Here is a 26,479-nt window from a genome sequence, read left to right on the forward strand (position 1 = left end):
GCTGGGAACAGAAGCAGCACAGCTGGATCTGTGACATCAGGAAATATTTGTACCAAACTCCTCTCCACAGCCTCCAGCAGCTCATACATCTGGGGGTTGCTGCTTTCTGTTACCAGGGCACCCCAGGTCTTTATTGAAAAAAAAAACTAGACGAAAAAGGTAACAATTACTATAGTCATTTCCCTCTGTGACTTCTGTCCCTAAACATGTGTTGCTGGAGGAAAGAGGGACAGGAGGAAGGAAAACTTCCCAGTGTAGACAAGCTGTCCATTTCTTCTGTGGAAGCTGACAGCTCCTGTGTGAGGTGTCCCACCTGGAAAGCAGGCTGGTGCTGCAGATCCAAGTGTCCCAGTCCTGTTAGTGGCCCCATGTGGAGATCAAGCTGATTCCATCGTAATAGGGGAAGCTGAGCATTAAATCTATAAAGCTCAAGTTCCAAACCTGAAAATGCTATATAGGCCATATAAATGCATTCTGAGGTTAATCTGGGGTTTTTTTGTATGAGACTTCTGCCTACTAAAAACAGTGACAGCCACACTAAAGAAACCTCCAGAAACTTGTTTTACAAATTTCAGTATAAAACCTATTAAAATTCTCAATATGTCTCACTTTACTTTTTACAAATTCAAAAACCTCCTCTCACAAGTGCTAATAATTAATAGGGTGCTTTGAACTCCACTGAAAGAAAAAACGTTGGGAGGCTTGAGGTAAGTAACTTTTCAAAGCTTTGATTATTCGTCAAAGAAAAAACTGTTTGAAATATGGCTGGGAAATGGTAAACCATTCAGAAATGGCAGCTGGAACACCCAACACACTCCTGTTTCTTTCTTTTTCAGAAATTATATCTTCTGGCTGTATTAAGCCTTCATTAGTATTTCTCAGGTCTCCTTATATGGTAAATTATATAATAGAAATATGATCAAAGCTCTAAGTACCAAAAATATATTAGCAGCTCTTCTTCGACAGATTTTTCTAGTGGGGATTGTTTCTACCAGATAACTGAAAAAAGTTGGAAATTAGTTGAATATCAGCCTACTGGCAACGGAGTCTAATGATTATTATAATATTTTTCTGCAGCAAGGAGAGTTCATTTCTATATAGAACTTGAACAAATATTTCAACTTAAGCACTGAAGTAGTTCATGGTCTTACAAACTGCCTCAAATTTACTAACAAACCTTTCTCTAATGTCCCCTGGACTTCCAACTGCTCAGACCGAAATGTACTGATGCTGTCGGTAAGTTCTGGCAAATGTCTTTGTTGAACAAAAGACATTTTAGATTTGCTTACAAACCCATCCTGCAGCACTTTAGAAACAACTGCAAACAGCTCTTTCTGGCGTATGAACATCTGCAAGGCTGGGCCCAGTCCCCACACAGTTTTCCACTGATGTTGGAAACCTCCTCATGTTGATAGGAGGAGACAGTGGGCAGATCCCTTTCAGCAGGAGGACTGCAATGTCTTCTCCCAAACACTGGAATTCAACTATGCCTATTACAGAATGAGCTCTATTGTTTATACATACTTGAAAATTCAGAAATCGGGACAATTCAACTGAAGAAATTATGTTGGCCTGGAGGATCAGAAGTAACACTGATCTACAGTGTTATTTTAAAGACCAAGATTAAATAATATTGTTCAAGTAATTAGCTGGTTTCTCCTATTTTTAATTTCCTCGTGATAAATCCAGTGAATCAGAAGTTCCAGTTATCAAAAAAGTCTATAAAGACAAAAAAATTAGGTTCTTATTTAGTTCAGCTTTTTATTTAACAGTTAAGGCTACCCTAAAAGAAAGCAGTATGTTCTTGATACTAGAATGTTTTCATGTCATATGTGATTAAATATTTTTAAAAGAATAACAATCCTTTTTCAAAAGAATAATCAAAAACTGTCTTTAAAACGGTCCAGCTCAGCACCATCATATTAAAATCCATTAGAAAACACTGCAGAACTTACACAGCTGTTCTATCAGCCTCTCCACTTGCAGATCTCTGAAATAATGATCTCAACACTAAGTGTTTTAGATACACTAATTACTACCCAAGCTTGGAGTGGGGCTTCAGCATTCAACATTGGTTTGCAGCTTTCCTCCCTGAGCCAGGTCACAGCCCAGCTGTGAACACTTTGAAAATTCTAACCACTCCTAATATGAAATGTGACTTCACATCACTCTGCAAGGTACCCATCATGACATGTAAATAAACATAAAAAAACTACACATTCAGCTGGAAACCTGTTTATTCCAATAACAAGGATCTTTGGTCTAAAAACACATATTTATGTCCTGTCCAGTACTGTGAGTAAATGCCTTTTTTCGCTTTCACTATGATTTCAGTCAAGATGACTCAATGAAATATCAGAAATACTAATATCCACAAAATGACTACCAACTGTGGAATAACACATATTAGAACTGTCAATCCAGACTAATGTGCAGTTGCCTCAGATAGAAAACTATTACAGAACTCAGAGATAACCTGCACCCTTTGATCATTCAGGCCTCTAGAAGCAAGTCCTCTGAAGGTAATTCAGATGCCTAGAACAGGAATCTGGGGAGAATGAGATAATTAGTGAAATTCTAATTTTTAAAATACTTTCATCTGGTTCACGGGTCAAAAAATTTTGCAAATACAGGCATTCTGTACTCACTTTGACCTAATCCTAAAGCTTCCTTAGTGAAGCTAATAATGTCCTGTTCACTACAGAATTGGAAAAATAATACTGAACTGGTTTTGAAGACACTTAACCAAACTGGCTTTTTTGCTGTGTCCTGTATCTTCCAAAGGTTTAAGATGCCGAGGTCAGCTAAGCAGAACGACTGGAAGTAAAACCAAGAAGCTCCTGAAAGTAACTAACTAGACTTAATGACTCTCATTCTCTTGCATTTTTGAAGATTTAAGTTGCTTCTAAGTTGGATTCCCAGCTTGAGACATGAAGAGCCTGGAAACCCAAAGAGGAAAGCATACAAATTCAGGGTTTACTGCAAAAAAGCTGATTTGAGCTGCTTCAAGAAAGCAGGTAGGACTATGGAGCCAATTACAATAGGAAAATGATTGATTAATCCAGAGAAAAGTGAGCTGATTCGCAGCACTCTAATCAAACATCAGAACATAGAAACTATTTTAATGGATTACACCAGATGTCTGCCTAGTCCAGCAAGGAGAGCAGCAGAATATGAACTCTGTAGTAGACAGGTGTGAGGTAATCTACCTTCCCTATTCAGTCCCATTTTACTTGAAATACACAGCTTGGCTTTAACCAAGATACAGAAAATAATGCTGAGCCTGACAGTATTATAAAAGCTGATGGCTAAATTGATTTATATGGTTTGAACAAGGTTTAGTCCTTCTGTAGTGGATTCATTCTTCTTGCACTTGTGCAAAATGCAGGTTCCAGAGCTAGATTCATCTCCTAAAGACTGGTCTAGATCTGGCATATGGTGAAGACACACTAAGCAGTCAGGAAGCATCAAGCACAAGAATGTTCCCCAGTTTTGTTATGTGTTCAGTAACAGTGTCAGTGTCACCTGGCACTAAGGGGACAAAAAAGGTTTTCTGGGGGATTTCCCAAGGAAAGAATCTGCCTGTCACTTTAGTGTCAGCTGACAGTCAGAAAAAAAACCAAACCACCCCACCTTTTTTTTTCCTCCCAGCCTACTTTCCATGTCCTTCCTTAAAAATGGGCCAAGATCACAAGCTTGCTTCCCTTTCTCTGAAAGTTTTGGGTCTTTTTCATGTCTTTGTGGTTCTTCACATTTTTAATTCCTTGTCTGGTTTTTCCAAAACAGAAGGACCTTCAAATTAAACTTGCAAAATGGCCAGACAAACATTGCAAAACTTAAGCAGACCATGTATCAGAACATGCAACTAAACACGATTTCAGCACCACATTTACGAGAAAATCACTCATTAGTCAGCTGCAACAGTTACAAGTAGAAAAAGTTCTGGGCAATGTTAAAAATAAAAATATTGTAAGGCTGCAGATTCAAATAATACATCAGAGAACACAATGTAAGAGTAAGTTAATCTGGAAACAGTATGAAAGTTACATTACATATTAAAGTTATGACAAGGGCACAGGCAACAGTAACAGGCAGCAAAGGTGACACAGTCAAATGGCCACTTGGAAATTTGTTCCCGGATTCACAGCTCAGGCAGAGCTGATCAGCTGTGTTTAGTAGTGTTGCACAACACAGGGGATGCAAATAATCACCTGACTCATGGACAAGTTCAATGTACAATAAACTTCACAGTGTGGTTTCAGGGCTTCATAAACAGCATGGCTGAACACAGGGAACTCAGGAACCACATGGCCAAACCATTTAGATGTAGACTCTGTAGTATTGTTTCCCAGAACACAACAGCATTTCACATACTTATCACTTTTTTCACCTCAAGTGGCCCAAAAATCCAAAATCAGTTCTGTAGATAATACATATTCATTTGGAGCCACTTCTGAGGCTGAAAAGCAGCAGCACAGCCACTAACACAGCAGGCTGGGAAAATGAACTTCTGGTCCAGGAACCCAGATCATTTATGTGTGGTGCTGTGGGATATTAAATATTCAGCAAAACTGTTATCTTTGTTTCATCTTCAAAATGTTAATATCTCTAATTTTCATAATATATTTTGGGGGCTTTTATTTTCATGTGGGTTGGAAAAGACCTTAACTGTGTTTTGTTAGAACAGGAAAGACCCCCGTACCTAGAAGGTCCTTATCATTTATTAGGAAACACAAAACTTCAGTGTCACAGACAAACTTATCTTCACATACACAGTTAAAACCACTGTTAATACATTCCGAGTGGGAAGAACAACACTTGCCACCTTCCTTAAAGAAATCCTCAATAACAAGAGTAAGGCCTGGGAGCTGTCAGGGGTGCTGGTCGCTGCCCCTCTGCAACCTCCGGCTACTTTACACCTCCCGGACAGGTCAAGCAGCATCTGGAGGTCAAACCCCGAGCTATCAGCCTTGTGCTGCACTTTCAGTTCCGGACCTGTGTCTTGACGAATTTTTTTTTTTCATCCTAATTAAAGCAGGCGGTTGTTTCTTGTGTGAGGGGAGCTCCTCTGCACCACCAGTTTGCTCTGCTCTTCGCCACCGCCACCTTCGCCCCTTCGCGGGAGGATGGAGCAGAGTGCGGGAGGATGGAGCAGGGTACAGGCTGCCCCACCATCATTCTCCGCCCAGCCAGGGCTCAGCCCCGCAGCGCCGGCCGGGTGAGCCGGGCTCTGGCCCTCGCACCTTCCAGCCCACAGCGGGTCAGTCCCCCTCAGGCAGGGCTGGAGCGCCGGGGGCTCTTCCCTCTCTCCCTGCTTGAAAGAGCTTTCCCCGTGACCACCTCTTCCCCGGGAAGACGCTCCTCACCCCCCCATGGGAAGGGGTCTTGCCCTTCGCCACAGCTCCCCGGGCAGGAGCCTCTGCGGCGGCCCCTTCGTCACCTCAGTGCCCTCGGCCAGAGGCTCTCCCCTCCCTCTCCCCTGAGAGAAGGGCTCCGTCTCCGCATTCAGTTGCGAGCCAGGCCCCCTCTACCGCCAGAAGCCCCTGGAGAAGGGGGGCTCCCCCTCTCCCCCCGCCCAGGCGACTGCGACTGGCACTGACCCGTCTCTGCCGTCCTGCTCCTCTCCGCCATATTTGTTGTCATCCCGCCACCCCCCCCACGCCGCCCGGCCGTCGCCATGGCAACGCGCGTCACCGCCACCGGGGGAGCCCCGCGCGCCCCCCGCCATGGCGGCGCGGGCTGACGGCCGCCCCCGGGGACAGAGCCCGCTCGGGAGAGCCGCCCCCGGGACAGTCTTCCCCGGGACAGCCTTCCCAGGGACAGCGTGCCACGGCAGCAATGTCCGCTCCCGCCCTCGCCCAGCTCGGCGGCCGCCGCGGTGCTGGAGGGCGGGGCGTGACGAGAGCACCGCCAGCTGCCCGCCTCTCACGCAGCGCCGGCTCCCCGCCCGCACGGCCGAGCCCGCCCCTCTTCGCCTCCCGTGACCGCTGTTTACCGGCACTGCTCGTCTGGGGAGGGGAAGGCTCGTTATTCGCTCCCCGGTGGCTGTTGCCTCCTCGGCAATTACCGTCACAGCGCCCCGGGGGACGGGGCAGTGCCGGGTACGGAGGCCCTGCCGGGGTGGCCCCGCCCGCGGGGAGTCGGGGTGGCCCTGAGGTGCTCACAGGGCACCGAGGAGGAGAGAGAGGCTCGTTACCAGAGTCACAGAATCACTTAATTCCAGCCACCATGTCAACTAAACCATAGGACTCAGTGCCACGTCCAGTCTTGCCTCCTGGGATGGTCACTCTGCCACCTCCCTGGGCAGCCCATTCCAGCGTCTAATCACTCTTTCTGTGAAGAAATTCTTCCTAGTGTCCAATGTCCTCATGTTACGCAGGTGCATGTCCCCTTCCACATAGATCAGGGGCGCAGAGGGCAGAGAGGTTTCTGTCACCCCAGGGGTGGGGAGCACATCCTCCTGCTCCGATTCCAGCCTCATGTACTGAAGCGCAGCACAGGCAGAGATGGCAAATTCATGTGTGTGTGACTGCCCCACCCTGCCCCGAAACTCAGCAGGTGAGTCTGGTCATGTGGCAGTTATGTCAACTTCTATTTTAATTTTTTTTTTTAATTTCTTAAGGCAGCCCAGTGGGGAGTTTCATTATGCGTGCAAGTGTCGCCCGTCTGTCTCCTTGCCCCAGACCCAGCAGGTGAGCCTGACCATATGGCAAATGCAGTGACGGGGACGGGAGGGCTTCTGTGTGCGAGCGTTAGCGGGCCCGCTGGGTGACACTCACCATGTGGCAAACACGGCCATGAAGACTTTGGTGCAGAGGGGCTAATTACGTGCGTGAGTCCCAAGGGACCCGGCAGGCTGGGTGTGCTCATGCGTGTCTCGCTAATGCACGGCTCAGGCGGAAGCTCCATTGTACATCCCCAACGCTGCCAACGCTGAGCTCTCGGAGGCGAGGCTGGCCATGGGACAAGCACAGTGTTACGAGCACGAGCATCAAGCCTAGAATCCCGTGTATGTGCATACACAGGCAGACATGGGGTTCCAATGCACACCAAACTGGGGGGCTGCTAGAACCGTGAACCAGGGAGTGCACGTGCAGTGCTAAGCAATGGAAATGGGCAGGACTGTGTTCATGGTTATGTACAAAGGTGTTTGCCTCCTTAGATCTGGCAAATTAATGGAACCACTTCCTAGTAACCAATGACTAGTCAGTGAAAGATTCCAAGCTTAAAAATCAAGGCAGGTAAAATTGTATCTTTCTTCATTTAAGTTCTGTTCTTTAAACATCACTTTACCTTTTTTGTCTTCCTATCTAGTATATGCCTCTTCTGCTCCAGTTCAACTCCTCTTGACAAGACTCACATGGATAATACCTGCAGGTTCCACACGCTTAGATTTTTCTGTAGGGTCAGTTGCTTCCTTTCTCCCTGGAAAAGAGAAAGCCTGCTCCTTTTGCAGCCCTGTTCATTCTTCTTTCAGTTCATAGTTCTCTGGTTATTTTTGCAGCACCTATTTTTGTGGTTTCCCTTCCTTTACTGTTTCCTTTCTTTTTCAGTGACATTTAGGCCTCTCTCCTTTATCTACTGCTCTTCACTCTCAGTATCTTACTCTAGTATTATATAAGCTAATTAATTTAATGTTACTTTAGCCACATTCCTGTGCCTTGATGAAATACCTGTCTGAAGGGGTGTACCAAGGGGGCTTGTGACAGGGTTAGAAGATGCACCCTTGCACAGAAGAATAGCAGAGTGTAGGTCTGTTCTTTGCTTAGCAAAGCCATCTAGATCCAAGCTCTGAAAAAAATATTTTCTAGACTTTTCCCTCTGCAGTCTTTATAAACTATAGGTGGTCACTCGCATACTAAAAAGGTTGATGTGTCTCGCTGCTGACAGTGAGCTACACTAAGTGCACACACCCCCACAGACACATTCTCTCCCATACACTCTTCCTCCAGGCCAGCAGATCACCCAGGCCCTGTGCTCTTCCTTGTTTGTTGCTGGACAAATGATCCTGGGACATCCCTCCTCAGAACATGCCACAAATACTCTAATCTTTCTCTTCTTTCTTTTAGGTTCCCTGATAGCCATGTCCCATCCCAGCCCTCCTTCAAACAATTTCTCATATTACTTACCTTTTCATTCCTTTATCTGATATTTCCTTTTTTCTTTTCTTTTTTCCTTTTTAGATCTTAAAGAGTTCTGTCCAAGTTTGCAGCTCTAGTCTGGTTTCTTATGTCCCCATGTCCCCTTATTCCCTTTGTTCTACTTGCTATTCCAGCTTTAGTGTCCCCTCATCCATATTTCATTCCTATCTATTAATACTCATATAGCATTTTTCATCTGTAAATTTCTAAGAATTCAGTGCCTGTGGAGAGACCTTCCATATCAGTGCTTCTTTATTCACATTTCTCTGAGACTCGCTTCTATGGTGACCACAAATACTAATCCAAAGGTCTTTTGCATCTAATTGCCCGTCAATTAACTCAACTCAAATACCTGCAAGAAGGTCTATTGAAATAAAGACATTTGGGGGAAAGAACTTTCTCCAGTCAAATTATCTCTTCTGAGTTAACACACTTGAAAAACCTAGAAATGCCACACTCATTTTTTTTAGTCTGAGTTTAATGCTATGTTATAGTCACCTCACCAAGCAGAAGTGCTGTTAAATATAGATGATATGCAGTCTTTCCAAAAACAGTAAGATAATTTGACAAGAGAGAACTGGAAAGTTCATATAGAAAGTTCTTTTGGAAATAGAAAGATAACCGAATGGTGTAACTTGAATCAGGGCTGAAGAACGAGGGAACTGGTTTTTAGGAGAAGCAGTTGCTTATTTTTATTTGCACATTTTTAGAGCACCTGAGAACATGTTGAGGTGCTCGTTAGTACAAAGACATCTGTGGCCCTTGCCCTTCCAAAGCAAACAATCTGATTTTGGACATCACAAACCAACCAAGAACAACAGAACACTGCTGCAAACCACCGCTGCCCCGGTTATCCTCACATTCGCTGTTTCAGCCCTATTCCTTGTTCCAGCGGGTCCCCCGCCTCCTTCCGCATCTTGGCAAGCAAAAACTGCTCCACTTCTGTGGCTCTTTGCAGCTTATTCCCACCCCATCATCTTTTAATAGCCTATGGAAAAACCAACGGCTTCCCCCCACACATTTCATTCAGTAATAACTCTCTACTTGTTACATTTTCAAACCGGCACCTTCATGCTTTCCCTCGCTGCTGCTTCTCACTCCCACTCACCTAATTTTCCTCCTTCAAATCCCTCCCTAAAAATCTCCTATGCTGTGCTGTCTACTGAAGGAATGGTAATGAATCGTCAGCTGTGTGCCAAGATGACTGTCTGTCATGGAGACTGTTCTTGTCTTACTCTCATGTGTCGGGCTCCACTGCCTGGGTGGGACTGACAGCGACTCGAGGCAGGGCCGCTCCTTTTTGCTGTGTTGTGGGTCCTGGAACAGACCCTTAAAACTCATTGTATAAACAAACAAAAATAAACTGAGGCGATGGAAATAAAAATGGAAATGCCGGCCAAAACCAGGAAGATTAGACAATATTTCAGTTATGATTCATCAGCTTAGGTAAATTTACATAAAAATTAATGTGACTGACAACTCCATTACAAATATTGAGAAAGAAATTATTTTTATAAATACGGATTTGTCCCATTTTTCTATTTATTTATAATCTCTAAGGACTTAAGGAGTATGTTTTACTTTTTTATTCTATGCTTGCATTTGAAACATTAGATATTCCATTGTTTGTTTATCTTTCATTTGCAGCCTGGAAGACTGTGGCGATTAAAGAACAGAAGAAAGCATAACAGTGAAAGAGCAAAGACTTGAAAGGAAAAAAGATTTCTGATCACTTTTGTTTTAACATGAGGATAATTCAAATATGTTGAAGATCGAATGATTCCTGTTACACATTCAATACTTCTGATTCAGCTAGAGGTGGCTGCTGTCAATACATGTCTGTCAAAACCCCAAAGATCTTCCAAGAAAATCAATAAAAATCCAATTTTACAATCTTGATATTTTCAGAGTGTTTAAAAAATTGGCAAAAACCCACCCTTTTTTATACATTACAAAAAAAGACAGTAAGGTACATTATTGATCTTTCACAAATCATTTTTAAGTGACTGTTAAGGCTGGATGTGAATGAGAAGATGGAGCATTAGCACACGTTTTCCATGCCTTTCACACACCACACACACAGTGCATGGTGTGGGTCTTCAAAGTGGGGATTTAAAAATTCAGGTGTAATTGTGTAGAAATCATATAATTACTTTTTTTTTGGTATCACTTTCCCTGTGTAGAAAAAGGTTGTGCAAGCATTCAAGTGTATATTCTATTGGTGCTTCAACTGTGACTCCTGTCAAAGAAAAGACCATGACAATGGTTCTGCTACAGAAAGGCCATCGATGATAGCCGTGCAAGCAGAGCAGGTACATTCCAAATTAAAAATAAGAAAACTAAAAAGAAGAAGAAGAAAAAAAAAGAGAGAGAGAGAGAGAAAATCAAAAGTCTGGTCAGAGTTTTTAGCCAGGATGTTATGGTCTGGTGGACTCAGACAGAAAATTAAATCTGATAAAGCAAGAAAAAGCCAAAATGAAAAACCAAAGCCCAGACTGAGGTAGCAAAATTGAGGTGAATTTTCAACCATGCACACATAGTGGAGGAATGCTATAATCTTATTATTGTAACCTTGATCCACTCGTTCCCCCAGCATTTATTGCTCTCATTAGTTATGTAATATCTAAAAGCACACTGTAATTTTTTTGTGTCAGGACAGTATCTTTAATGTATTCTGAACATGCCTAGTATAACTACAGAGATTTATACAAAAATAATATTACCTCTTGAGGGTTTTTTCTGTGTTATTTCTAAGCATAGGAAAAATTAAAATGCAGCAAGTCTGAAAAGGTCAAACTGTATCTCCCCTCATTCTGTGCATGATTTCAGAAATAATCTAAAAGTTATGCTGAGATAAGTGACATGAAACCAGAGACACCGTCATCACAAAACTTGGATCAATTTTTGCCCACGCAGGCAAAGCATCATCTCATTTCACACCTGAAAATATTTTTTTTTAATTTTACATTTTATAGATATTTTGAACTGTTTGTTCCTAGCGGTTTGTCCTCGCAGATGTGCATCAATATTGTGTAATTACAGAGAGAAACCGTCAGCCCGAAGGAACCCAGCCTGTAAATGACAGCCGTGCCGAATGGGAGGTGAACAACCTGTGACTCCGGGATTTGGAATGCTACTTGGCTTTTCCACTCTTCCACAAGCTTTTCTGAGCTTGTAAAAGCAAGGGATTGCCAATGTGCAGGGCTTTCTCACACACACCCCCTTGCTCTTCCACTGCCCCTCTAAGCCAGGCAGAGCTGAGGAGTGTTTGCTTGCCAGCGAGCACAACTAGGAAAGGAAAGGAAGGTCAGTGGCAGCCACCCGGGCACAGAATGGAAAAAGAACTGTTATCCAAGGGCACAGGTAAACCCTTGCTATTACAAACTGAGACTTCAAAATTCTTTTCAGGAAATAACCTTCATTTTTAAGTTCCCATCAGAAAGGTGCACACACATATGTGATAAAAGTGCACTTTACCTGGGAAAGGTGAAGGGCTAAGTCAGTTCTCCTGGGATTTGAGCATGTGGATCAAAACAGTTTAGAATTTCAAACGTGAAGTATAATGCTAAGCTAGAATTCTCTGCCACTCAGAGGCAGGGAGAAGGGACCCAAAGAATTCTTCTACGCTGGAACCCTCCAATTCCCTGGAATCCCTCAGTGGGGAAAGCACTTTCCAGTGGTTTCTAATTGTGTAGCTGCTAAATATGCTCTTTACAGGTGTTCCCTTCATGATCCTGATCCACTCCTAGTGGCAGAGATTACTACACCTATACTTAGAAATTAAAATATATGCTTGTGTAATGTTTTAATATCTTCATTGGAAAATGTTTAATATCTAAGTATTAGTTTTTCATTAATATTTCCAATATTATTATGGACTCGGTCCTGTGTTTATATATATACAGACACATTTTATGCATTGCATTTTAATAATCTATAAACTACAGTTCTCTGCTATCTTTTAATCCTTTTCAGCATTTACTCTGATAAAATTCTTTTAACACAGACAATGAACATCTGGACAGATGAGAGAGGTACAATCAGAACTTAATTTCAGATTAACTGAACAATTGTTTGCTGTCTTGAAGCTGGTTATTTGGCCCTCAACTGAAATTTAATTCTTTATAGGAGAGGATTCATAATTAATTTAGGAACCATGTTAAATTCCAAACTTTTAAAATAAATTCATGATTTGTTATTAGTTACAATTTCTCAAGGTACCAGTGGCACAGAAAAAGGAGCAGCAAATCACTGAGAGACAATCAGTACATGTAGCAGCTGGGAGAGAGGAGGTAAACTGAAATGGCAGGAATTTACTTTAGACTGCAATAAGCTTATGTTAGCTAACACATGGCAACTAATACACGATGAAATCCCAGTGCAGAAAGGCCATTTTTAGTTATCACATTTGTTAGCAGATCATGGTAAACAGTTGGCTCACCCTAATATGCACTTGTCTTCCCTGGCATTTTTTTCTCACACTAAGTGGCAAGGAACTCCCTTTTGCTCCTATTATATACAAGTCCTACGAGTGCTCAGATAGGAGTGGAGTAGATCTATGCAATGTCAGCCACATGGATGAAAAATGATGGGTTTATTCCTTTCAGGAATCCAAGAAATGAGCTCAGAGGCTGCAGGTAGATTGCCTTGGTTGAGTTCACTGCACTTGGTGGCTTAGGACTGTCAGCCTTGGTTCACCTTTAGCCTTTCAGTTTTGCACTGCACTTGTGCAGGAACATTCCTGGCTTGCCAGTTATTCCATAAATCCTGCAGTGCCACCAAAACAAGTCCTTTTAGTGCAAATGTTATTGACATTTCCCTTTAATAATGGCAGTGCAATAAGGAAAACTCAAGCCCATAGCAGCACTCCATCAGCTTAGAAAAGGGATAATAACATTAGGGCTATTTTCTGTGGAATCCAGGGTATAGAGTAAAGCAAAATATGGGACCTACCAAAGCCAACCACCTTCCCTCAAGAGTACAAGAAAGGATATTGTTTGGTGAATCTAGTCCTAAATACTGTCTGCTAGGGCAAAATAAGGAGAACTCGAGAGAAAAAGGACAATCTGATGATGGTCAAAAATATGATCAGGGGATAGTGCTCCACGTGTAAACTTCACCCTGACCATCATGAGATGGGCAGAGACCGGGCTTTAGAGGCATGAGAGCAGCATTACGCCAAGACCACATTCACAGTAACATTTTAAAATCACTATCTCATGTGTCTGAAGACAGGAAACACACGGCATCTTTTCTTTAATTTCTCTATTTTGTCCAAGTAATACCAAAGTCCAGATACTCCTGAACACCATGATTACCAAAAATTGTTTCCCTTGATATAATAGCAATGCTGAGAAGTGAATATTCAGTAAGATATAATCACACACAATTATCTGTCCCTAAACTTTAATTTAAGAGTCTGTAGAAAAAATTACATGAACTTTTTAAAGTTTGTGTTCATAACATCATCTTCTGCATTCTAAAGCCTCAGTGACCCTCACAGCCTGCAAACTTTCTGCCACTCCCTGCAAGAGTGGCCCTACAGATGAAAAAAAATTCTTTAAATTAATATCTTACAGAAATGAATGGGTATATATTGGATCAGAATCTGCAGAAATAATTTAATGTAATTACTAACTAATCCATTTTGAAATCAAGGACAATTTAAAAATTAAGACACTAATATGAAATTAGAGTCACTTGAAGTTTGGATGAAGGAAGTACACAGTAAAAAATGTAGTTACATATCATTCTTATCTTCTAAATGAAGATATTCGGTGAAGCACAGATGGGCTACTGTATTCCTAATCCTCTGACCCATAAGGATTGGCAGTGAGACAGTGTTCCCACTAATACATCTCCCACTCCTTACTTTTTCACGTGGCATTGAAATACTACATTTAGGAACTCGTTGACTCACTTAGGATGGCGGGTGCTGTACCAGAGAAAGGAAGCTGATTTCCTTTTCATATTATAAGCACACACAAAAGTGCTGGAAACTTAGGAATCAGCTCTTAGAAGAAGCACCTGGAATAGAAAAGCTCTTAAAATCTTAACTGCCAGAAAGTAATGGACCATTATACAGGAGAAGGGAAGCTCAAGTATACTGAGGGTCTGACTGAGGAGTGGGCACAGCACTGTCCAGGACAGCTATCCTTGACCATTCCCAAAACTGCCAAAATTGTGATGGAGGGCAGAGCTGCTCACAAACCAGGCACAGGATCTGCAACTTGACAGTGTCTATAGAGGAGGGCTTCCAAGTAAATTCCCCCTTTGCTGAAAATTCTGGGCTGGAAACTGCAGATTTGGACACTAGAGCAGTGACCCCATCAGCCACCTGAAGTTATAGCATCCTGATGGGGTCATATGTCACTTAGCAATCACTTGAGAATCCCACTATAGAAAAAGGAATGGATTTGGATTCCCAGCTCTCAAGGTTACCCATCAGAACCTTCTTCCCATACAGTAAGCAAGAACTTTTAAAGGGAGCTGCTGCCACCAGCCAGTGAACCTAAAAGGGACAGAAATGTGGGTAAAGTGTCCCAGTGTAGTGATCCACTCTGACAGAGATCCACACAAGAGGCAGGATTAAAGCAAACAGAAGAAGAGATGCTGTTTAATTAGGACCTTCATAGAGAAACATCTGGTATAATTGGTTAAGGGGAAGTCTTCATTCAGGCAACATTTATTGGTATATAAACAACGTCCAATTGTAAACACTAATTAAACAGCAGGACTAAGGTAACAGAGTTTTGCCTGCCTGACTAGGACATAAGGTTTATAATCCATGCTGTTATGGGACAACAGCAAGAACAAATAATTGTGGATTCAATAAGTCAATTATGCCCTTCTTTTTGTAATAACATACTCCAGAGGTCAAGAGAATACTTTCAGTAACATAGCCAGTTTTCAAAAGCCATTGAAGCTTGATAGCTATTCAGTATTTGTTAGGAAAGTGGCAGCAGCAGGACAAGCCTGATGGATATTCCCCCTATATGGTGGTACGTTGTTTGCCCATCACTGCGATGCTCCAGGCACTCCCATGTCCTTTGGTTTCACTGAACAAATTCTCTTGACTTTGAGCCATCTCCTCTATAGTAGATTCCTAGGAATTCATATCATTAACCATATATTATTTCAAAATGTTCTTTTAAAGCAAGCTTACTTACAAGTAATAGTGATACTTATTTTATATATATTAGATATATATAGTTGAACTAATGCAAATTTAATGACAGGTACACACGCATCCATGTAGCTATAAATTCAATGACAAATCCATCTTGCAGATCTTTTTCAGAAGATCCTTTTGCAATGGTTGCAGCCTGGCTTTACCTAACCCCTCCGGACTGCCTCCAGGTTCATCACAGGAAAGCCTCCACCTTCTGCAGCGTCTCCAGAATCATTTCTACTTGGCAGAACAATCCCTTCAAAGACAGCTTCTGTAACAAAGAAAATTCCACTTTATTAACTTCCTTCTTGCTTATCTTCTTTGTACTGGTGGAATAACATACCTCTGCAAATTGGAAGGAAAATGAGAGGTTTAGAGGCCAGTCATGTAGAATCATGAGTATCTCAAGTTGGGAGGTACCCCTAAGGATCATGGAGTCCAACTCCCTGCTCCTTGCATGACTACCTGACACTAATCCATGTGACCAAGAGTGTCATCTGCTGTGATGAGAGAGGGATGTTTTCCCCTGAATGCCATTCTAGGCACTAACATGATCTGTGAGGATGAAGAAGCACCATTTGTCACATACAACGAACAACTAAAATAGAGACGCTCCCCAGAAGTTCTCTTCCAAACCAGTGACGCCCACAAGAGCTTTCTGTCTTTCATGTGAACACTCTGAAGACATTTTCTTTATTTAATTGTTTTCATAACACAGTGTAGGCTACAGTGCATTTGCTGCACTTTGCAGATGTGGCCATCAAACAACCTGAATTCTGTGAGAAGACTGCAGGCCAAGCAGTGATAGACAAACGCACTGAAATCTTCAGCTGGTTTATAGCATTTTAAAGTGCACATAATTTTCTCACAAACTAAATACCCACAGCAAGTGGAAAAACTGACTTTAAAAACTTGTAATTTTTTTTTAAATTCATAGCCTCTAGCAATATATTTAAATGAGCAGTAGGTACAAAACTATACTCAAAACCTTAAATGTTTTCACAATAATTTTTACTTTTAATAATTTAATTTATTGCATTTTAGATTTGAAAGTAGCAAGGACAATTTCAAACAAAAACTTCAAAACCAAGATACAACCAAAGACTTTTTCAGGATGAAAGAACACATGTAAGGAGGATCAAGACCCTACAGTGAGATCAGCTATTAGCTAATTAAATATGTGACTAAAATTCATCATTTTAAATAGCAGCCGTATTGATGGTGAGCAATCTGGTAAGCAAACAAATGATGGTGGATTTTTTTTGTATCTTCAGAGAGAAACATTTATCTTAATAAGATTCACTGTGCCATAATACACATGGAATAAGTCAATGTCTGCTAATTAAAGGACATCGTCAACCTGATTTTCTAAGCAGCTAATTAAAATATGTAGCATCTAATACAGCCCTTCTTGCAAAATATGCTGTTGAAAACATACACCCCTGTAAAAGTTACTTGTTTTTCTATTCCCTCATGTTTGCCTTTTTAATTGGTTTTTCAAGAAAGGAGGATCTGCTGAGCTGAGGTTCTATTTCTGTATCACGTTCCATTGATGAACACCCTGTACTTACGCAGGAGCCCAACGATTTGTAGGTCTAAAAGGCTGTACAAGAAAACAATGACACTAATCCTAAGGGTTTGCTGTTGTTGCTTTTTTAAGGGATGACAAGATTTTTTGGGGGGATTTAGATGTTACTTGAAACGGTAAAATTTTCAAAAAGAAATGTCATTTTTATAATGATGAGGAATCTTTAACCTTCCATTTTATAGATTACATTAGTTTCTCAGAATTATCAGGCTTCTCTCTGATGCTGTAAGTAGCTTTTTCAACAGAAAGAAGTTGTTGTAGATCTGTCAGCAAGGCTCTGGGAGTAGGAGGATGTTTGGATTTCCGGCATATTGCAACGCAGTTCTTGGCCACCAGCAAAGCTATGTGTGTGAATCTCATTTTATATCCGTTGTTTGCAATACCACAGATTTTAAGAGACATTTGAAATAAGTCTCCGTACTCCTAATCACAAATCATTCCCCAAGAGAAGCTGAGAAGGCAAAATACATACCTTACAGGCCTCATGGCATGGCAGACTGTGGATAAAATGATGCTGTCATGGAAATAAAATAAAATCAGTCGTGTCTTGAACAATTAAGTCTGTATTCAAAGTTCTTAGCTCAAATCAGTTTATTATTTGATGTTTTTCTTTCCGGATTCTGACTGAACAATATCTTCTATTACATACTTTTTGCATTAAAACATTATTAGCCAGCTAATCTTACTAGTCAATTTTTTATTCTATTTTAAAATGTGTATTTTTGTAGTGCAAAAATCTGAGACAGTAGATCACAAATTCTGTGACTGCTAATTATTTTCAAACCTGGAAGTATACAGAGCTCATCTTCAATTTGAATTTGCATTATTTTTTTTCTCTAAAGATCACCCGAGTCACCACTCCCACCATTTCCCCTTCTTTTCTATCCTCGACCAGCACAAAGAAAACATCATTTTCCCAGCCAAGGCATATGCAACATCCTTCAGAATGCGTCAGAGCAGATCCTTCATCAGCCAGAGGAATCACTGTGTTAACAATATGAAGTCTTTCTTGCCCCAGGCAGCACAGAACAAGCTCGGGTTTATCTCACGTTTTTAATTGTCCAGCAAAGAGGTGATTTTGTCAACACATCTTTCCTTTTCACGCACCTGTGCCCTTCTGTAGGCAAGCACCCAACTCCTCCCAAATTGGAATGAAAGCTCAGTGACCGACCAGAGGCTTCTGCAGTCTCTGCCTGGGACAATGACTTGAAACCAATCCCCTCCCTTGCAAATAATTCCAGAATGAAATGTACCTGAGAGTTGCGTTGACAATGACTTGGGAGGGCAAAACACATTTTAGTCTTCTACAATTCTCTGTATTCTGCAGTGCTAACAGGAGTTAAAACCTGGTTTAGTCATTAAAGTAATCAGATATGAATCAAAGAAACCTCAGGAGATGCTGTTGTTGAAAAAGCAGATATTATTTTCACACAAACAAGCATTTTCCTCATCCTAACTTCATCTTAATGGGTATATATCTTTAATAAACAAACCCATTATTTTGAATTGTATCAAGAAATTTTCATCTGTAATACTGCTCAAACAAAAAAATACTAAAATGCTAAAAGCATTTTGGTTTTTTTAATACGCATCTAGCATGTTTATTGCCATAATGCAATACTGAAAATGCCAAAAAAGTGAATCAGTGATCTATAATTTTAAAATGCCAGTGATTTCCCAGCTGTCACTGATCTTGGAAAATTTCCCCAGTAGCATGTGGAAATCAATAACTGTTTACAGACTTTTTAGTTCCAGTTTGTAGGGAGTGTATCACTATGGACTATGTCAAATCTCTTAGCTGTGAAGTGAAAGGCTGATTTCACACTTCAATCTCTCCAAAAGCCCATAATGCTAAAGAAAGGCAAGAATGATGATCCATGGAACCACTGCTTGTCCTCTGGGACAGTAACGGAGCAAGTCTGCAGGAGCCATGCCTGAAGAAGAAAGAAAGGCGATGAGAAGCAGTATCCAGCATGGATTCTCCAAGGTTTGCCACACTTGAGCAAGTCTAACAACCTTCTGAGATGAAATGGCGAGACATGCAGACAAAGGCAGAGCCGTAGATGTTGCCTACCTTGACTTCAGGAGGGCTTTCAGCACGGTCTCCCACAGCACACTTGTATCCAAATTGGAATGTTATAGTGTGGATGGTTTTCAAAACTTGATTGCATCAAGCCCTAAACCAACTGATGTGATTTCGGTGTTGACCCTGATTTAAGCAGGAATTTGCCCTAGAAAATCTCCTAAGGTCCCTTCCAGTTGAATTGATTCCATGAGTCCCAGTAAGAGTCTTTTCAAAGTCAGACTTTGCCATCCATCCTATCCATAGGGTTGTCCTTATACATGGGTAGTTCTGGGTTGATATAGAAAATAAGTAAATTAACAAGTCCTTCTTATCCTTGTAGCTCAGCAGCAGGTTTAAGATCAATATCTTGTGCATGCTGATCCCAAATTCCATGGCAACCTTAATGTATCCCATTACCAGAAAATACCCTTCACTCACTATTTTTCTCTCCTTGTACACATACTTATATGAAAGGGGATAAAGAATCTGGCTCACAGAACCTTTCTCCTCTGAATCCAGATCATTTTCTATTTGATATTTTTTCAAAAAAGGTACTGAAAAATAATTTTATTTTTTTATGTCTCCTTAAAGCTTATTTATCAACGTTTTTAGTTATGGTAGATCAATTTTTTTCTATGCTCATCCATTCTCAGTCTTTTACTTTGTCTAATTTTTCATCAGCTGAACCTTTTCCTTGCATAACAGAAATATGAGCTACGGTTTCACAGACATTGCTGTGTCCACAACTCTGAACATTAGTTGGGTAAGATGCAAATTGGTAACAAGGCATAGTGTATCCCAACATTGTAAAGAAATTGAATTTTGAACTGTTCCCCTGAAAACCAAAATTTAATTACATTACTCTATTTAGTGAAGTCAGACATACTGGAACTAGTGTCCCTTACCACCTTAGGTTTCATCTCCTCATGGTTACACTCACAGTGCAAACTCCCTGGTTGGCAAATAAGACATTGCAGGCAATCCTCAAAATGAACAATAACACTGCAGCGCAGTCATTTGTTACAGGACTGCACATTGTAAATGGGACAGTATTTAGCAAATAGTAGAATTGTATACTGGAAATGAACCATATATTTTCCCTCTAATTTCTTTAGTAAGAGTGGTTAAACACATTAAATTGTGCAGTTTCACATCCTAGGTCTTATTTTCAGCATTATGAAAGACTGAAAGTATTTAAACCTTCTCTGTATCATGAAGACAAAATCCAAACTGTAAGGAAAACTTACAAACATACAAAATTATGGCCACTGGAATTCTCCAAATTTGTGCAATTAAAGCAGCATAAAAAGCAGCATAAAATGGAATTTCTAAGATATTATAAATATACAAAATGATTAAGCAACTACAGCATGCATTGGTGGCTTTGCCACGAACTGAAGCCAAAGACCAACTTCTTTTAATCCCATGAGAAATCCAACACTGTTCCTGAGGTGCAGTACTGTGTATATCAACAGAGGAAGCAGTTTAAACCTATTCAAACCTGAAAAACATCCTAAAAGTCCAGAAAGGTAATAGACAAACAATGTATTCTTCTTCATTGTTGTTTTTACTCCTGGCTGTGCAAATTAGAAGTAGAAAGTTGGGATAGCAGTGAAAGACTCACCAAAATACATTTCAAAAAGAAAAAAATATTTAAATTGGTATAAAAAAAAATCAATAATGTTATACTGAGAGTGGAAGGCAGAGGGAATATGAAGTCATGTGGCTCTGAGGCCTGATCTTTTAAGCTGCTCCTAATTAAATGCAGCTTTCTCTTACTGGATGTTAAGAGCTTTCCAGGTTACTGCCCATATTAAATGAAAATTAGATACTTATGTGTATGAATGTTGCAAAGTTGACTGAAAAGAGATAATGTGTGAAGACTGTGTCAAAAAATAATATTGCTGATTCATTCTAATGTGCTCAGACATTCCTGAACTCGGATCGCCCATCAGTACCTCATAGTATGGGTCGTAATCCTCAGCAGATAAACGCTTAATCCAAGATAAATCGTAATAAATCCAAATGAGATTAGGCCTTAACCAAAATATCCACCGAGTGGTGCTGGATAAAAAAACATGTTTGAGTGACTGTGATGCATCAGTGGGAGTCACTGACTGAATTCTGTAGAACTGCAGAGAAAGTGCAATAATAGTTAAAAGCAAAGCAGCACTGCACTGATCAGCACCACTCGGGGGCTGGTGTTGAGTGTTCACCAGCCTCCCTTCTTAACAATATTCTTCTGATCTGTGAGCCTTCATGGTTTACATCAGTGTTCTGTCAAAGTCACCTACTTTCTGAAACAAATGTTTTATTTATCCCCCTCCTTCCCACTCCTACTATTCTGAATCCGAATAAAACCTGCAGGAGCCTTAAGGCTAAATCATTCAGCAGGATCCACTGGCATTTTCATCCCCTCTGTGTTCGGTACCTTATGATATCAGGATGACACGTTAAGTATTTACAGTAAAGGACATCTTTTCATAGTATTTCAAAAAATCAAAAAGCCACATTCACTAAATTCACAGTGTTGTGACTGACTAAATGCATTATGGTTAGAGCTGGACAACAATATAAGAAAAACTGCTGCTAAAATCTCAGATTGCTATGAAAGTCTAGACTCTTTACCTGGAAGAAATTTCACCCACCTTTACTTATGACACAAATATAACCTCTCAACCTGCCAGCTGTAAACAAAAAGCTGCTGCCTTGAAGCAGAAACATTTCAGCTACATTGTAATGGGGTTTTTTTTCTGTAATAATAAAACCTACAAGAAATTCTATTCTAAAAAAATTGTGTTGCCTTACATTCAGCAATTTAGAGAAAAAAATCAGTACAAGAAATCACTGCTTAATAAATTGTAACCTGAATTAAATTACAGTTTGTGAATGAAGCTGCCCATGTAAGTGTGAGTTCCATTAGCATTACTGAGCATACCTGGAGTCGTGATCCGGGGACAGTGGCTTCATGGGAGTTTTTGACTGTGGGAAGAATTAAAGTTTGTATCTGATGTCCTGAAAGCCTTTGATGTGTTTATAGCTTTTATAGGTCACTTGAAAAGATAAGCTTTGTAATGGCTTTCTACACTTACCCTGGAAAAGCACTTACACACTCTTTCCATTGCTTAAAATACAGAACTATTTACTTCTGACAACATTTGCTATTTGTTCTAAACACCGTGGTGTGCATTACCCAGGTATTGATTCAAAATGCATCTTCTGAATGGGCAATTTCATCAGCGAGCTCTGACAGCACAGCGAAGCCACCAGATGTTGTCACTGTCTGACTTTAGCTGGTCCCGCTGTTTCATCATCAGGCAATGAGAGCACAGCCCTGCCTCAGGTGTTTATGGGTTTAGCAGCGACCTGGGAAAGCCTCTTCTCACTGGCAACTCCCCCTCCATTCAGCCCAGGTTTCCAAACTGCAGCACATCGGATTGTTGGTTGTTGGGATTAGACAAAGAAACGGGGCGGAGTGTGGGAGGAGTAACCTGACAGAGATGCTCAGGTAGAGACAGATGCACACAAACCAGCACAGGTGATCTGCAGTGCATGTGTACAATGAGCACTCACATCCTCTGAGCTGAGACTTCACATCACTGTCATTGCCTACAACATAGGACTTGTTTATCTGACGGAGAAATGTAAGTTCTTATTTTAGAAGGAGTTTTTGTTGTTGGTTCTGCCATGTGACTAAGAAATGAAGTAACACGAAAATGAACTAAATCTTTTACTTTGTGTAGTACATCTCTAAATTGTGCATTAGCAGCAATGAGTTGTAAGAAACATTCACAGTTCCTCATATTTGAGGAGGTCTACCTAGAATTCTCTTTTCAGAATAACTATATTGGGCTTTACACTTCTCAAGGGTACAGAAGACTTTCTTATAACTATTTTTAGTTATATTTTTAAAGAGCAGTTAGGAATATCATCTGAAACTTGTATCATCAAGCAAATGCCACAGAGTGATCATTAGCTGTACAACAGTGCAGACCTTTCGCTATGTCTGTGGAGAAATATTTGCACTGTAACCAGATCCAGTAGGAACTATAAAACGGTAGATGCGAGTTTTTGAAGTATTAAGTAGAATTTTTATTTTTTTCCCCCCAAAGACCTAAAAAATCTAGGCAAATAACTAAAATATTGAATACTGCAGACTTGGTATGCAGCAAATAAAAAAAAAGCTATGTAAGAGATGTCATTTTCTTTAGGTACAGAACTCAAAGTGAACTGCTTTTAGAAAAGCTGTTGTCTAACGGAGTGATACCTTATCATTTAATGGACCGATGCCCTTTTCCTGACTGTTGTTTGCAGCTGGACTCCTCAGTTTTTAAGAATATCAATACCTCTTCAAAAGAAAGTTGTGGAGGCTTTAAGTCAGGAAGGATTTCCATCATTCTGTCAAAATAAACAGAAGGGAGAGATCCAGTGCACCTGCAAGTACAGCAACACTACTTTGGGTTGGAGAGAAGTATTCTGAGACCAGTACCCTGTTTAGAGCCAGATGATTTTTAATGGAAGAATATGAGTGCACTGAGAAAGTCAAATTTGTTTACAGGGGAAAAAAAAGAATCTTACTTTTGCTTTGTCTGGATTTCTGACAATGACATTTCGTATCTCCTCTTATTAGAATAATTTATGTATTTTAGGGGATGCCTGCACAGAGCAGATGACGGGTCCCTTCCCTATGTGCTAGTGTGTCTCTAAAACAAGAGGATTTGGACCAAACTAATAGACAGATGAAGCCAAACAAACAAATTGCTGCTATGCTAATTTCTGAAACAGATGGCTCTGATCCAGCATTTGCTGGGAAATGCAATCCCTTGTCAATCTAACACAGAATCATGTATGTCTCTCTGTCATCCTGTATGTATAGCATATAGGAAGAAATCTGGCTCAGGATACTCCACCCACAGCTAAATTTATACACAAAGAACTGAAAATCAAAGTGCATAAACAAGTACAAATTCTGCCATCCGTACTGGAAGCAGAGATTGGACCTTGTTTTGAAGTTCCAGGTACAGATCTTCAAAAGGCCTGAGTTGTTCAGTCTTTCCTCACTTTGTGTTAGAAATACCCTTGAAATTAATGCTAGTTGTATACATGGCTTGCAGCACTAGAGCAAACCAGGCAGGCCATCCTATAAACTTCTAATTTTCCATACTCAAGGTATTTTATTTAAATGCTTGAATGTTTGTTACTTTCAACCAAGCTCCCTGAAAAAAAAAGTCAGTAAAAATGTAAATAATTTTGCGCCCATGTTCCCGGCCAAGCCACAGCTGAGCTCTGGCCTAACTGAGCTCCCTCGGTGTCTGTCTTCACTGTTGGTGCATCTGCAGCCAAATTTAGCCTAATGCTAAGAATGACCTACACAGCAAGGAAACAAACTGTTTGAAAAAATATAGGACAAAGCTTATGTCTAAGGGAAAGCTTCCCACAACGTTCTATTTGTGGCACACGATCATACATTTGTGTCACATCATCTTATCCTTTCCTTGAGCACCGACTGAAAAAAAAAAAAAGAGGCTTTTTAACCTACTCAAAATCCTCCTTCGTACATCTTTACGGGAGAGGGTCACGGACAAGGGGAAGCACCTCCCAGTTTCTGCTCCAGCAGCGGGAGGCACCTGTGAGGGAGCGCAGCTGTGGGGACCCCCTGGGTACGTTACCGAGCTGCTCCCCCGACCCACACAGGTGCCCTCTCCCGCACCCCGCACAGATGCTGCCGGCCCCGCTGGCCATAAGAACCCTCCCGGACCCACCTCCCGCGGCCACTCGAGCTCCAAGATGGCGGCGGCGCCGCCTCACGCCGCCCCGTAAGCGCCGCGCGGGAGACCCCGTAGCCGCCGCCGTCGCCGTCGCCGCCGCCACGTGCTCGGCGCGCGCGGGCCCGTTCGTCGTGGCGCCCCCCCGGCGGAGGATGCGCGCGCGGGACGCGGTGAGGGACCGACACCCCCCGGAGCGGGGCCGGGCCCGGGGGCGGCACGGGGGGGGGGGGGGCACGGCCGCGGGCAGAGCGGCGGGCGGGCGGCGCGGGTGCCTTTTCCCGCGTTCCGCCTCTTCCCCGTCGGTCAGCGCTGCCGCGGCGCGGAGGTGAAGGTGGCGGGCTGGGGGAACACAGACACGCATACACCCACCCGCGCGTCCCCTGCTTCGGGCGGAGAATCCGCGCTCGGGGCGTCGAGCCCCGCCGAGAGCGGAAGCCGGGGCTCGCCGGGAGCCGGGCCGCGCGCGGAGCGGTTCGGGCGATGCGTTCCTTTTTTTTTTTTTTTTTTAATAAGAAAAAAAGTGCTTTTGCGTGGTGGTTCCTAAACTAGCGTTTTTAGACGGAAAACGTGTCCACCGGAGCTTTGCGGGGTGGTGGCGGCCGGGGGCGTATCGCGCGTACGAGACCCGTGCGGGACCGGCGAGATCCGCCGGGGCCGAGACCCTGCGGGTGCCTTGTCCTCCTTCCTGTGCCCCCGCCAGGGCATCTCCTCCTCTCCCGACCTGTGCCCCCGCCAGGGCATCTCCTCCTCTCCCTACCTCTACAGCTTCCAGGCTCAACCCAGTTTACAGTGATTAGCACAGTTAAGGTGTTTTTAATTAAAGTCTTTACCCATGACTTGTGTAGTTTTAATTGCCTAATACTTAACTCTGGAAGTTGGTGCTGGTTTTGTGCTGGTAGCTTTTTTTTCCTGCAGCGGACTGATGGTGTGAGGTATTCCCGCATATAAAAAGGTTAGCTTGGATGTAGTTGAGACTTCTGTTCATTTATTGTTCCATATTAAAAACTCTATTTCCAAAGTAAGTTCTGTCAGTGAACACGTGTGTTAATAAGTTTTCCTAAATGTTTTCCTTGAGTTCTTTTCAAGTGTGGTGGCAGGCCTTGAATAAAGCTGACACTGGTTGTGGAGGCCTTAAGACAGTAAGGCTGCCTTTGGTGATAAATCATCTTTTAAATTTCACCAAAGCAAGAGTAGGACATAATCGTGTATTATTACTTTTTCAATTTGTTTATTCGTTCTTAAGCAGGTCTCCCACTGACTTGTTTGGAAGGCCATTGTACACAATGGCACCCTCATTGCCATTTAAGACTTTTATTGTCTCTCTGTATTAATAGAAAGCCACTTACTACTACTTAACAGGTACGTTTGAGGCTTATTTTTGTGCCAGCACTTGGCCTTCTCTTGTAAAAAGGGCCAGGGAGAGCACTTGAGAATTGTTTTAATAAAAACAAAGCAGTAGTTCCCCCTTTTTTTAAATTAAAAGTTCCAGAACAATTTTGGAAACTTTAAACATGAAAGTTCTAGTGGTTGAGAAGCAGAACCTGCAACACGTTCAAAGCAAAAATGAAATTGATAGTCTAATTTTACTATCCACACTGAGTGACATCTGAAATAGTAAGGAAGCCTAAATGATGAAAAGTAAATTAGATTTTTAAATTAGGTAATGTTTGAAGATGTTAGAGTATTACTACATTTATTTCCTTGTTAATATTCTGAGATGTTTTAGGAAAAAGTAAGGAAAGATAA

General features: G+C 41.7%; 2 protein-coding genes and 2 long non-coding RNA genes across 7 annotated transcripts in view; 2 read left to right on the plus strand and 2 right to left on the minus strand.

The window, feature by feature from the left end:
* The window catches only part of LOC127476644 (BEN domain-containing protein 5-like), a 906,516-nt gene extending 900,857 nt beyond the window's left edge, over positions 1 to 5,659 (minus strand). For both annotated transcript variants that reach the window (XM_051799779.1, XM_051799772.1), the window contains exon 1: positions 5,601 to 5,659. In XM_051799779.1, coding sequence (XP_051655739.1) covers positions 5,601 to 5,643 — 43 coding nt within the window. In that variant the 5' untranslated portion in view covers positions 5,644 to 5,659. The remainder of the gene's footprint in view (positions 1 to 5,600) is intronic.
* A 342-nt stretch (positions 5,660 to 6,001) lies between these two features.
* LOC127476846 (uncharacterized) lies at positions 6,002 to 12,736 on the plus strand. The gene is made up of 3 exons (XR_007906747.1): positions 6,002 to 6,519; positions 6,623 to 6,692; positions 9,789 to 12,736. It is a non-coding gene; the product is annotated as an uncharacterized LOC127476846 (long non-coding RNA).
* Positions 12,737 to 13,659: 923 nt separating this feature from the next.
* LOC127476834 (uncharacterized) lies at positions 13,660 to 24,835 on the minus strand. Of its 3 annotated transcripts, none has more exons than XR_007906738.1 (4): positions 24,728 to 24,835; positions 23,233 to 23,363; positions 17,373 to 17,414; positions 13,660 to 15,583 (listed from the first exon to the last, which is right to left on the minus strand). It is a non-coding gene; the product is annotated as an uncharacterized LOC127476834 (long non-coding RNA). The 3 variants fall into 3 exon arrangements; XR_007906741.1 differs by having other exon boundaries at positions 13,660 to 15,657; XR_007906742.1 differs by lacking the exon at positions 17,373 to 17,414 and having other exon boundaries at positions 24,728 to 24,834.
* Positions 24,836 to 24,870: 35 nt separating this feature from the next.
* The window catches only part of ELAVL4 (ELAV like RNA binding protein 4), a 79,527-nt gene continuing 77,918 nt past the window's right edge, over positions 24,871 to 26,479 (plus strand). Inside the window, exon 1 of the mRNA XM_051799935.1 lies at positions 24,871 to 24,903. Coding sequence (XP_051655895.1) covers positions 24,886 to 24,903 — 18 coding nt within the window. The 5' untranslated portion in view covers positions 24,871 to 24,885. The remainder of the gene's footprint in view (positions 24,904 to 26,479) is intronic.

This window comes from Manacus candei, unplaced genomic scaffold (genome assembly GCF_025592945.1).
Source record: "Manacus candei isolate 608988 ecotype Guabito, Panama unplaced genomic scaffold, ASM2559294v1 h1tg000005l, whole genome shotgun sequence".
In the NCBI taxonomy this organism is placed as follows: domain Eukaryota; kingdom Metazoa; phylum Chordata; class Aves; order Passeriformes; family Pipridae; genus Manacus; species Manacus candei.